The 14,089-nt window shown below is 39.3% G+C and overlaps 1 protein-coding gene across 1 annotated transcript in view; it reads right to left on the bottom strand.

The window, feature by feature from the left end:
- Window positions 1–14,089, bottom strand: part of NCOA7 (nuclear receptor coactivator 7) — a 92,004-nt gene that overhangs the window by 65,483 nt on the left and 12,432 nt on the right. The window contains exon 3 of the mRNA XM_017827435.1: window positions 854–985. Coding sequence (XP_017682924.1) covers window positions 854–903 — 50 coding nt within the window. The 5' untranslated portion in view covers window positions 904–985. The remainder of the gene's footprint in view (window positions 1–853; window positions 986–14,089) is intronic.

Below are 14,089 nucleotides of genomic sequence, written 5' to 3'. Positions count from 1 at the left end.
ACCCCCCCAAGAGTAAGCGAGCTTTGGTTCTTCCTGTACATCAGAGGTCAAGATGATTGAGACTTGATAACTTAACAAACAAAAGGTACTAGGAAAGCAACGTCACTTCTTAAAAGTCACCAATTGTAAATTCCAAATGATAAAAATGACTGACTGAAAAAATATTGTTTTCATTTATAAAGGTCACAAAATCACAGAATATGCCAAGTTGGAAGGGAGTCACAGGACTCATCGGTCCTTACACAGGACCATCCCCAAGAGTCACACCATGTGCCCAAAGAGTATTGTCCAAATGCTTCTTGAACTCTGCCAGGCTTGGTGCTGTGACCACTTCCCTGGGGAGCCTGTTCCAGTGCCCAACCACCCTCTGGGTGAAGAATCTTTTTCTAATATCCAACCTAAACCTAACAAAACCTCAGGCCATTCCCTCAGGTCCTGTCACTGGTCACCAAGAGATGATACAGTCTAGACAACTTACCCTTTCTGAGTTGGTCTTATAGTATGAGATAATACTATTTAAATAAACTTTAGGTTTAGACATGTTTATATTTTAGATATGCTTGTTTTCTAAACACTCTCCAAGAACTGAATGTTGGAAGCTCAGATGCAGGGCAATTTGCAATCAAGTACCCAAGAACAGTTTAGTGTCACAAATTACAATTATAATTCTCTCCACTACCCAAAAGAAAAAATCACCACTCCAACACTGAGGACACAGCAGGGATAGCATTTCCTGGATACATATTGCAAAAGGTTTCATTTTTATACATATCTGAAAAACCATACTTGTGAAAAAGGCAGAATAATGAGTTCCATATTTTAATCAACATTGAAATAAATCCTGTAACCTTACCGAGCAAAATAGCCTTGTCGCCGTTCTTTCTTCTCTTCCTTGGTCTCCATAATTCAGACTCAAATGGGCAAGGTGAGCAGCCAAGCACGATGCTCTTTTTCCCCTCAGTACCTCATATCCAGGCAGAGTCTCCTGTATATAACATTTAAAAACCGGAAGTTCATAAATCAACATGTCAACAACACCTACAAAACCCAACAGGTCATGGAAATAAAACTGACCCAGTGACAAAGTGAAGTAAAACTTTAACCAGTGTTTGCCATGCAATATCCGTTTAGTATACAATGAGACAAAAACAAATAAATGCACTCAGGCCAGTTTCCCCATCAGCAAAAAAGAGATACTGTAAAGCAGGTAAACCAAAGAGCTGCACCAAGTTCTAAAACTCTGGAAAGATTAAACTACTTTGCACGTTTCTACCAAAACATCTTCCAAGTCTCACGTGTTTCACAGACAGAAGATCAAGAGAAGCTTTGGAAATATACAATACACACAGTAAAACCAGTAAGACACACACTTTATAAAAAATCTGTAAAACAGTGAGAAATCAAAAAGTTTTAAAACAGTGTAAAGGAAGAAAGAGTGATCTACATTCTTTACACAGGTTTGACTGTTGTCACCAATACAAAAGTTCAAACAAGTATAAGGGAGAAACAAGATGGACCTCCAGCTCTCCAGATGAAGTGCAGTCACCTTGAGATAGGCAGGACTAGGGAAGATTATCTAGGTTATCTCAGAAGTTAAATAAAAAAAAAAAGAGACTAGTAACACTAGCTTTTGACATGAACATCACCACCTCTTGGCAGAATGCCATACTAAGACACTTGGAAACCAGGAGCTGGGAATTTTCGAACTGCTTTATAATTACTGCAATTAACAATTTGCCACATCTACTGCTGTCCAAGATCCTGTCAAAATTTTTTATCCTCTTTCCCTCTTAAATACATGTTAACCCACCTCAGTGGCTTGTGCACATGCACAAAATATGTTAATTTTAGAGCTTGTTATCGGTATTTCAGATTAAGCTCAAACCAGAAGTTACTACTAAACATTTTAGTTTAATGGGCTGCATAACAAAGAAATGGAAGCCACGTAAATCATAGCAAAAGCAGAAAAATTCCTCTGGGACCTAATCAGAGGACCTATTTTTCCCTGCATTAAAAGATCATAAGCTACAAACTACCAGTTGTCAACAAAATAGATAATGTAGCAAAGACAGACTAATCTACTTGAAAAACCCAAGAACATACCATGCTAGATTCTATCAGAAGTACTTGCCACAATTTTGCCTCCTTATTTATGGACGATCAGTCCACAGCAACTGAAGTCCATTGCTTCAAAATGCAGTTTTTCTTACTCATTAGGTTTGAATACATTCAGCACATCAAAAGGACTCTAGTCTCTCTGATCTTTACACATCAGGTAGAGTCTTACAGTAATGGGCACTCTTTAAAGGCAAATGTGTAAGACAACTTTGGCTTTATAAAGAGAATACTATTTTACCTCTACAAGATGCAATCTTCAGCTGGACACAGAAACCTACACGACAGTAGCATAACAGCAGCATCAAAACAAATTGGCCTGCTTAGATGTTCAGTCTGTATGAAGATACCACATACTTCCTGAGAATTTTAATGCATCTTTATCTTCCCTGTTGGGGCAGGTCCTTACATGTTCAAAGGATCAAAACTGGTGGCTTTCTTATCACTGCAGTTAGAAGTACAATAAGTCTTTCAAAGCATACAACTACAACCTATGTATCAAATTACAAAAAGAGTTCAAAGAAAAAGGAACTACTCTTTCCCCTTAGCCTTCACTACACTCTGTTGAGGCATGAAGGCACTCAGGCCACAGTTGAGTCTCATGCTGACACCAAGAACTATCAAATAACCACAAAGCATTGCGATAGTATTAAACCCATGACCACAAGGACAGTGGAACCCATGGAAATGAGAAGAGGGAAGTGGGGAGAGCCCTTCACCTCACTGCAACGTGGTCAGCTGGGATGAACAAAGGGAAGAGAGATCTCTCCTCAGTGCCTCATCCAGTGCAAGAGTCAGTGGCACGCTCTTTCCATTCATTCTCTTTCTCTCCCATGATCTACCAATCCCACCCAGGGGAATAACGGCCCTGCCCCAATGAGGCTACTGCCCAGGGGGCCAGGAGATGCCCCTGCCTGGCCCAGTGCCAGAGAAGCCCCTGGCTCCTTCAGCAAAACGAGGCATGAAGAAAGAGAGAGGAGGTAGGGCTTAAGCCTGGACCTAACCACAGATGATGCAGGAGGTACCAGCACCAAACCAGGGAGGCATGTGTAAGGTTTGCTGTTTGCTTTCATCAACACTAAACAAAACTTGCAATGACAAGGCAAGTATGGAGCCTGTTCCTCTCACATCAGCTAAATGCAGCTCCAAGTCCTTTCACACAGTGAGGGGGAATAAATCAAGAACTTTAAAAGAAATCAATAATTATATTCATAACAGATTCAGAAAATCAGAATGCTATCCACAGACCAGAAGTAGCAAAGGCATTCAGGAGAATTTTGTTTTTTCTTTCACTAATAAAAATATACAGGAACATAATATTCAATTATAGAAAATTTTTACAATAAAATAATTTAACATCAGATCCCACTCTGTTGACTTAAAACTTATTTAGCTCATCTTCCTAGAAGAAACAAAGGTGTTGTTCCAGGAAGGCATATTTAAGTCTGAAAATTATACTTTGAAAATGCAGTACTAGGAAAAGCAAACTGATTAGGAACGCTGACTTCGTAAGTTCTGAGTTTACTTTTTTTGTTGGGAATTTTCATGTACTAGTTGCCTTTAAGAGAGAAAAAAAAAAAGCCTGAAAGCTAGGAGGTGCAACCTGCAGTAATTGCTACAGAAAACTAGTATTTAGTATTTCTGAAAGGTCCTTTTCATTTTTTAGTTCTTTAAGCAGTAACAGTACAAAAGCCACAATTCCTTTTAGATTGTCACTGACATGTTAAGATTATACCAAAAAATGCAAACCTACTCCACACTTCCCCCCCACCTGCCCTTTGATATCTCCCAAGAAAGAAAGACCAAGTAATCTTTATTAATATTAACTGCTTAAAATGTTATTAATGCTATATGATTAAAATGAATCTTGGTTTCCCGGCAGCTCCTTTCTGGTAGAGATGAAGACTGAATCAGACAGACTATTAAAAATGTACATATTTGGGGGATATTTATATGCCCAGAGACAGACAACTTATGTATCATGAGTTCAGTACAAACTCCAATGATGACAAAGCTGATTTTATAGAAGTTTCAGGCTGAGTTTAACTCTTTCTACTCTGAAACTGAAACAGTGAAAAGCTTATATTACATGTCTACAGCAATGCTAATTCTTTTAATTAGGCATTTTCAAGAGGAAAGATATTCCTAATGACCAAACAATGCATTTAAGTAAGGATCCAGTTAAAAATCTACCACTCTCCAAATTTAACCAATGTCAGCACCTGATAACTATATGAAGAAAAGTACAAAATGCATAAAAATATACTGTCCTTTACAATGTTAGTCCTATTGTTCTGGATATTTTCATTCATATTTGCTCATTTTTGGATACTTGCTTCGTCTATTTAGTTTTGCCGCCAGGGAGTTCTGGGGATGCTACTGAGACTTTGTAATGAGAGTGGGAATGCTCCAGCAAGGCCATAAAAGAGGAACAGAAATTTTAAAGAAGTTAAAATCCAGGGAACAGACTGAGCTCCTGACCATGGATACCCACATCACTTCAACTGCTACCATCCTCCCAAGATCTCCAGAAATGCTGCTTCCAGGTCCTGCTGCCCATCCTGCCACCTGGCTCTGCAGGACAGCGGCCTCCTGCACTGATACAGTCAAAGAAGCAATAGCAGATGCTTTAAGTGTGAGGATAAACAAAGGGAATGGAAACTGTATTTTTGAGGGGAACATTAAAAATAACTAAGTATGTGACTAGAGCACTCTTTAAAGGCTGATAAATTTATCAATTTTTCAAAATTATTTTTTCTCCCTTTTCCCTCCCTTCTCAGGCATGAAGAATAATGTACCTGCTACATGGAGTTTAAATAGTTTACATTTTCATGAGACAACAAAAAGCCCTGCTTGCTGCACTCATGGGTAAGCACCCAGAAATTCTGTTTGCTGGCTCTAAAGCATCAACAATTAACCCCCCAACTGTGGGCATCACTTTGCAAAACCATGCACATGAACAAGAGTACATCCAACAGCACTTGCAATGCAGAAGCTAATGGAGTATCTGATTATTTTTAGAATACTCAGTGGACTTGATGGCTTGTCTCTGACCATCTGTGCCCACTGCAAGTCCTGGAAGGACATACAGAGAAAAAAAAGCATTCAAGATCATGCAGTTCTCTAGATATATTTTTTATGATCCTGTAGAGTCAATATCTCTCAACCTTTCATAAGGTAGGAAAATTATGTAATTCCCTACTACGCAGATAGGGAAATGAACTACCAGAAGTACCTCCACAAGCTCAAATGAAAGCAGAAGAGCAATGTGTGCAAGTATCCTCCCACTAGCTTTAATCCAGCCAGCCTCAATAACTAGCAGCAATGAGAACACGGAAGGAGACTATTTTGACATGGAGATAGTTATTATTTTCTAAGAATTTAAACTGACTTTTAAGACCAAAGCACAGTCTCCATTTTATTTGGCTCTGTGGGCACATTCATAGAAATTACAGCTCAGATCTACAAAAGAAAATAAAAAGCCAACTCTGAGGATCCAGGTTCTGGTGCTCTCTGGTACAGTATCCCATACAATAGTAATTTTTTAATTTTTGCTTCTCTATTATACCTCTGCCCCTGAGACTACAGACAAACATCACCCACATCTGCTCATACCACTGCACACTTCCTTACTATCACCTGCTGTAATAGCAACATTCAAACCTGGTCATATTCAGACATGAAGCATTACTAATTATTTGCCTTAGATCTGCAACTCTGTCTTCTTATCAATAACAAGTCTTCTGGGTACATGTGCCAATTCTGACCCTAAAAGATGTACCATGACAGATGACAAGGATTACACCAACAAGTCAATACTAAGACCAAAACTAGAAAAGATACATATGTAGTACTCCAAAAGCAATATTAAAAATGTCTATCAAGTTGGAAAAATACAAAATTGTAGAACATAACACAGGTATAGAGAAATAATTTTCAGTGTATTAGATCTGAAACTGAACCCTTGGGGGTTGCTAGCTGTGCCTCTGATAAGCCCAAAGGAGTTGCCAGAGCACTGTGCAGATGCAAATAGATAAAACCACACACTAAGAAGGTTGTAGCATAGGGTCACACAAACCACCTTTAAATATAAGGCAACAGAAACATGAAAGAGGAGACACTGCTACTGGGTCACATAAATACATATGATTAAGCTTCACAAGCCAAACCACCAATAAATGATTCTTGCATTCATTTCAACAGACCTCCCATGTTTAAAGCCAGGAAGGTGAACGCACATTCACACTTCATGAGAAATGCTAAACTTTGCAGCATTTCATTAACGCCTCACTGACTGGACTAACCAGGCTGAGTTTTACTGCTTTTACATTCTGCTAGTGTATTTTATTTGGCGCAATAGTAAAGATAAAAGTTTTGGAATAAATACTACAGCATCCCAAGATGAAACGTTAACACAAATGCACAACTAGCAACGAGGAGAGTAAGCTACAACTCTTTTAGTCTTTTTCTTCAGGCAGAACGACCCAGAAAAAAGTGGGACTGGAAGCTTTCAGGAAAGCACCTAGCACAAGCAAATAAAACACAGCACGGACTTAATACATTAAGTTGGATTGGTAAAATAATTGTTTATTCTAAAGCTATCTTAAGACAAATATGGAATTATTTTAATAGAATTATACAGACACATTATAATCACAATGTGAATAGTAATGTTATTTCTAAAACATTAATAAGCTCTATAAAGAAGTTCCAGTTCGTTACACATAACTGAAGGGTGTTAAACTAACCTAGGAGAGCCTCTCCACCTGAAGTTGAGGCTGATGACTCAACCCTTGCTTAGGTGAATGACCCTTATTCATGCCTTTAACCTTTAACATTTACTCCTGTCACATTAGTTCTTGTAACAAGGGTACATTCTTAAAATCCAAAAATAATTAAAATGCAACAATTAAGGGACTGAAAATAAATCTGTATGCAGAAGCAATTTCTAGACTTCTTGCTCATATTAAACACAGAACAGCATCACAATTCCTGTGTTACCAAATGGAGAGAAAAAAAAGAGATTTGATATGGCTATTTGCATGCTGTGGACCCTCAAGGGCAGATAAGATCTGGAGATAAGACAGGCAAAGAAAACAAATACTCTTGCTGTTGAGGAATACAGTACAATGTTTAGGAGGTTATTATCCCCCCTACAGTGATATAGTAAGCTAACAGTCCAAGCATTTTCATTCCCTATTAATGAAGTAAGAACAGGCTAAGCTTAGATCACCTTCAAATCCCCAACTGGATCTGCAACAGTCTGTCCACATGAACAAAGTTCAAATAACAAAACTTGATTCAGCTCCAAAGAACTCTCCACACAAATTACTCCTGTCTAGCTTGGGAAGAGACTTTTACCCACTAAGTCAACCTGTCACGTTTCACACAGAATAAAGAGAAGCAAAAGACCTACCAGAAATTCCACATCACCAGTGAAGTTGTCAAGAGACAAAAACATCCAGATTTACTCTTCCCTCATAGGAACATCACCAGATGTATTTTCCATAAGGAACACAATGTATTTTACTGTTTAACTCAGCTGCAGTTGCTAGACAGAAACTGGTTACAAAACAGAACATAAACTATTAACAGGCAGTGCTATGCCATCCGAAATGTAGAAGTGCAGTGCCGTTGGAAATCAGGCCACTTGGGAAGATTTTGATTTTTAGGTCAAGAAGAACACTGCTGCAGATGTTTTAAAACAATTAATACTTTCATTTTCTTGTTTATCCTGTTTCAACCCACCCCAATTCAATTAAGCATCAAGTCCAAGCCCTCTGAATCCTGCAGCTTCTTATGCTCACACTCTAGAGGTATACACAGTATTACCCTCTACAACTACCTGAAAAGAGATTGGGGTCAGCCTCTTTTCCCAGGGAACTAGTGATATGACAAAGGGAAAAGGCCTTAAATTGCACCAGTGAAGGTGCAGGTTGTATATTAGGAACTATGTCTTCACTAGAATAGTGGTTAAGCATTGGAACATACCCCCCAGGAAAGTGGTGGAATCACCATCCCTGGAAGTGTTAAAAAATGAGCAGACATGGCACTTTGCAATATGGATTCGGTAGAAGGTTGGATTTGATGATCTTGGAGGTCTTTTGCAACCCTAATGACTCTGTGATTCTGTGAACTAGAGAAGGAGGCAGTTTACCATATCCAGAGAGGTAAGATGGATCACTGTTCCCTTACCTCTCCCTAGAGCATGCAGACATATACACAAAGGACTTTTTATGTAGGCACTTCCCAGCATTCAACTAAAACACCAAATATTTACCATTTTCTACAGTCCAAAAAAAATTATAAACACTCAACATATCAACTAGCATTCAGGCAATCTGCTTAGCACTACCTTGCTGATTTGTCACTTGACACCATCATGTTCCTTGCTCATAACAACTTCTAATTTCATGATCTGTTTAGTATTTCAAAGAAAGCCTGCATATCTGTTCTGACGAGGTCAAAACATATGCATAAAGATAACCACATCACTCCCAGACCCAAGGAATTACAGGTTCTCTATCAGGTTTATAAGTGACACGATCAAGTCTCCTTAGATTCCCCTCTCTGAACCAAGCAAAGGGACAGGAGCAGCGAACAGAAAGTCACTCCATCCTCACCACTCCTACACAGTGGTATGTTACAAGAGCAAGTCAGGTAACAAACAAATTTGGCCAACCGCTTGGTGCTCCCTCCGTGCCAGAAGAACTGTCCTACACCCCATAGTTAGAATACTGCTAAAGGTCACTGAAACCACAGTGTCACATATTGCAGCCTGGCTACACACCAGAGTTGTTTCTATGAATTAGCTTACACAGGCCTCGAGTGGGATTTGCACGGGTAAAACAGCAGCATCACGGCAGACAACATACAGCAGCAAGGTGATAAAGGGGACCCTGATCAGCCAAAGGAATTGGGCTTCCATTCATCTGTCTCAGGCTGTTAAAATACATCCCTACAACAAGCAGCTGTCAGTTTAAAGTATTACTGCCCTTCACCTTCCTCCCTTTCACCTACTTCAGCTGTTTGCTACCACTTCTCCACCCAAAATTTCCACACAGATGACTTGCAGAAGACTCAGAGAAAGTGGCTCTGTGTCTGTACTTCCGTTTATATCCTACCATGCCAGCTCACGCCCCCTTCCAGCGGGCTTTGCTGCACATGGATGAACTGTAGGCACACTCTCACTTGTGCCACAGAAAGCAGAACTGAGGGAGAAAGCTTGGGCAGTGACTTTGTTCAGGAGGCATTAGCAACCACATACTCGGAAAGATGAGTGCTGTGGAGACCTACAGCCAGCATTCATGAGATGAGAAACAGGCTACGAAAGACAAATAAATGCATGATCTCAGCTTCACAGCAATCTTGCTCTCTCTCTTCTCAGCTCTTTTCTCACAAGCACAAGAAAGGCATTGATACCAAAAGTAAATAAAGCTCAGAGCCAAAAAAGATTGGTGATTGAAGAGTCATTTAAGTCATAAAGATGCTGCTTGATGCTTGGCACAAATACCTGTACCGTCAATGCCAGGTAACATAAATCACCTTCTACTTACAATTAGCTTAGGTCCCAAAATGCTTAAAGTCAGGTTTGTATTTGCAAATATACCCATTGTACTCAATGAGACTTGTTTAACATGTTCTCAGTGCTTTACAGAGTAAGAGCAGGCAACAAAAAAGATTTAAAATATGAACAAACCCATCAGCACTAGAACTGGTCACTGCTTTTTAGGTCAAGCACATTTCCAGCCATATTCATAATCATGCTGTGAAAATTACAGGAAATGTTTCTTTAAAAAGTACCCATCATTCTCAGGTTCTTAGAAAAAGAACCTCACAGCAACAGGCCAATGACACTACACTGTCAAGGATTAATATTTAAATATTATGTTACTTCAGAAAAGCAACTAAAGACACGAGAGCTACCTGAAGGTAAAATTATAATTTTTAAGTTTCAGCTCAACAGTCCTTTTTACAATTGACCCTGACTCATGCAAATTCCACGCCATGCCTTTTCTCTGTCATCTATCTCCCAGCTGAGAAGCAAAGGAGCTGAAGAGTGGGGGCACAAAGGAGTCTCACAGTAATGCAATGCAAATGTTTTCCTATCTGAAACACTGTTAACAGAACCAAAATGCCAGGTTTCCATAGCAACCTGAACTGTGTCACATTGCATACTCTGTACATCAAGTAACATATTGAACAGTTTAATTGCAACACAAAATCCTGTACATTTGTAACGTACAAAATCAGCACTGGAAACCTTCATTGTTTCCTTTTCAATTGCTTAACCTGCAACATTTATTGCATTTATTGTCTCTTGAGTGTGACCCTGTACTACACCAGCACACACAGCTTCACAGGTGCTCTGATGTTGGCACCATTACGTGCATTAAAATTACAGTGATCAACCATAAATGAAACTCTCTCCCTGCGGCATAATCTGAAGCCTGTAAAAGCAGCAATGTTTCTAATTATTTCCTTCCTCCTTGCACATTCCTTTACGCATTGGGTAAGAGAAAGTGATTTAGTTTCTTGCTTTTCTGAAACATCGTTAAAATCTTTTTTAATCTTACCCTTTTTCCTTCCTCCATCTCCAGATTCCTGTAAACAACTACACATAGTTTCTGGCCTTGGAACAAGAGCCACCTTGCACTACATACAATGCAAAAACTCCCCTCTCAAATAGAATTCCCCTCGCTATACACCAGAGCACAGACACATTGACCTACTAATCAGAGAGTCTCTCTTCGAAGACCTGTTTTTTTGTTTCCAGAAACAGAAAAGTTCTTCTTGCTTTTCTATGTTCTAAGCATTCATGCACAGCTGTCTGTTCAAAATTATTACAGTAAATAAAGTTAGTAGCCTATTTCTATGTATGCAGAAAAGACAGTACAACAGAAGGATTCATACAAAACAGTTATATGATATCCTTTCTTCAGCATATCTAATCTGGTTGTTATTTGCTCAACTCTTGGATGTGTTCAGTCAGGGACATGGTTCAGGGCTTCATTAAACAACAAAGAAGTTAAAGATACACTTAAATTAAGATTGAGTACTGTTGCATAAAAAACAGAAGTGTAGAAATTGTAGAACAGTAGCAGTATATATTTTACTTTCAGGTTATTCATGTGGTTTAAATATTTTATTGAACAGAGGTCTCTTGTTGAACAAAACAGACTGATTTTGAAACTAAAATTTTAACATCTTGCGGTGACAGTATCAACAAAGTAACTCAGGATGCTGAAGCTAGATATTTCTTCTTTCTGGGAAAAAAAACTACAAAACAAACATCACAAACTCAGAAAATCTGACAAATAGCTTCAATTTCTCCAGTGCTGCATTTTCATGGAAGCCATCCATTTCAGCCACGTGACCAGGTGGCACAATAGAGGCTCTCTGAGATCTCTAATCATGTACAAAGTGTATTCAGAGGGACTACTTGCTCACACAAGTTATGCTTGTGATACCTAAGCACACATGTGCAGAACTGGGGCACAAAGATGAAAGCTGCTAAATTTCCATTCACCACAAATTATGCCTGACATAGCTGGTAACAGTGAGTGTTTCAAATTGCCCAGCAAGACTTCGTATTCTCTTGATTCTACATCAGTGCCCTATCTCAAGATGAAGCCAACCAAAACAGTTAATGTATTAACAAGTTTTGGGTTTGTTTGGGGGTTTTTACATGTTAAAGCACCTATTTTTGAGGGGCTGTAGTCCTTCCATTTTTGGTGTTAAAATTTGGCTCTGGAAATTTTTCAGAAGAATAGGAAAAGCATCTTGCACCTACCCTACCAGGGTGTATTAGTGAATTGTAATTAAAAAGAACTGACATGTTACCTGTGGAAAGTGTATTACCCTAGAGCTAGATTTCTAGAATCAAGGATCATTTAAGTTGAAAAAGACCTTTAAGTTGAAAGATCTTTAAGGTCATCAAGTTTAACCCTAAACCTACCTGTTTAACCTACCTACCTATTCTTGTCAATAATTATTACAGGACCTAGGATTAAAATGCACTCATCAATCTCAAACCCATGGCTGGACTAACCTAATGAACAAGTAACACCTGGAGTAGTTTCCACAGGTCAAAATTGCTTTTCTGAGCTATCTGCTTGCTGGACTCAGGGAATTAAAACAAAATGAAAAATAATAAAAAAAAAAAGGTGAAAAGAAGCAGGAAGAAAGATACATTTCAAGGCCAGATAATGTAAATTCCAATTTATGACACAGTATGCTGTCACGCTAGAGCCTTTCAGTGAGAAAATAATCCACAGCTCTTTCATCACAGAACTCACAACAAATAGCATATGGCATGAAGAAGAAATAAAAACTTAAACAGCAGTTGCAAAACACAGTACAAGGTAACACTTTTTATTTTAAATGCAATATAATGCCGACTGCAAAGGAGTTAAGAGTTGAACACTGTACTCCATACTGAATGTGAAGTCCTGATTCCAGCTGACATCCATGGAAGTCTGATTCTTTACAGAGTTTTTGGATATTATAAGAAAACCAAACCAGAACAACAACAACAAGAACTAACAGAAAAAAACAACCCACAGCCAGAGGACAGGCTTTTGAAGGACTGTAACCATTTACTAAGAGATGATGAGAATTTTCCCCAAGAAATAAATTTGGTAACTTGAAGCCCTTACGTTCCAAACCCTACACTTGTCCACATGACAGCTACCAAGTACAAAGAAATACATGTCTCCTCAGAAGGACCTTAAAATCAGGTTTGCTGCTACAGGGGGTCCCCTTCAGCTCCACCACCTTTCCTTTTGCAAACCTTCTTGGCTTTCCACTGGCATTTGCACACACTACCCACCACACTCTTCAATCATGACTCGTTCCTAAAGCAGCAGGGTCCCATTCTGCAAGGAGCAGGGTCACTCTGCTCTGCCAGGTCTGGGTCTACATTTCCTTCCCAGGAGGAAAACAAGGAAGGGAACGCATCTTCTGTGCTCTTCTCATAAACTTAATCTGAAGCGCATCCAGAGTTGAGCAGAAGGGCAAGGAACAATGCTCCTGGATGCAGTGTTTTTCCTGCAGCTCACCATCCATGGAGCCCAGGAGAACCCTCCAATACATAAGGTCTCGTTGATTCCTGGGGTTCATGTTACTTGCTCTTTCCAAACTCCCTGTAGGAGATTTATGATTTCTTGTACTTGCTGTACCAGTTTGGTTTCAAGATCAGTTTCTAGTCCCCTTTCCCTACACCTGCCTGTTACCTGCCAGGCTCAGCCTGGGACTGGGAACCACCAGAGCAGGGCTCAGAAAAGGACATAACTAGTTGACAAAACACTGAAACTTACTTCTCACACAACAGAGTCAGGTGCACAGTGTCAACAGAGCAGGAGAAAAGAAAACTAATCTTCATCTCCTTAATCTCTTTTCATGATAACCGATGTGTTAGTTGTACTAACAGAAATGATGCATTACAAACAGAATCCAATTTTCAAAACAAATAACCCACTTAAAAATTTGTCCACTGAGTGATCAGTTAGCAGCAGAGCTCTATTTTAAGGAATCTAGAACTCCTGATAGAAGTGAACAAAAAAGTCCCAATGAGCAACCACATCAGCAACAGCCCAGCAAAGGAGATTTATTTTCCATCCTGTATTACCATAGCAGGACACAAATGTAGATGTCACAAGAAGTTCTTGCCTAGCCTTTGTACAGTGATGTGATGCTACCCTCTATTCACTCCTAACCACAAGGCATACCTAACCAAAGAAACAATTACCTGCAAATCAAATTAAATTTCTTCAGCTGATACCTAACCACGAAGACTGAAGAACAACTCACAGCACCAGCACAGAGCCACCCTTGTCATTCCTTTGTGGTTCTGAATTCATCTGCTAACTGCCCTGATGACTACTCAGGCTGCTTGCAACTTGACCCCTATATCCGGGTGGCAAAGGGACTTTCATGCTCATCAGCTGTTGCAAAGCTGTTAATCATCTGGACC

Source organism: Lepidothrix coronata, unplaced genomic scaffold (genome assembly GCF_001604755.1).
Source record: "Lepidothrix coronata isolate B3197 unplaced genomic scaffold, Lepidothrix_coronata-1.0 Scaffold5, whole genome shotgun sequence".
NCBI classification, from domain to species: domain Eukaryota; kingdom Metazoa; phylum Chordata; class Aves; order Passeriformes; family Pipridae; genus Lepidothrix; species Lepidothrix coronata.
This window is presented reverse-complemented; position numbering and strand designations above follow the sequence as displayed.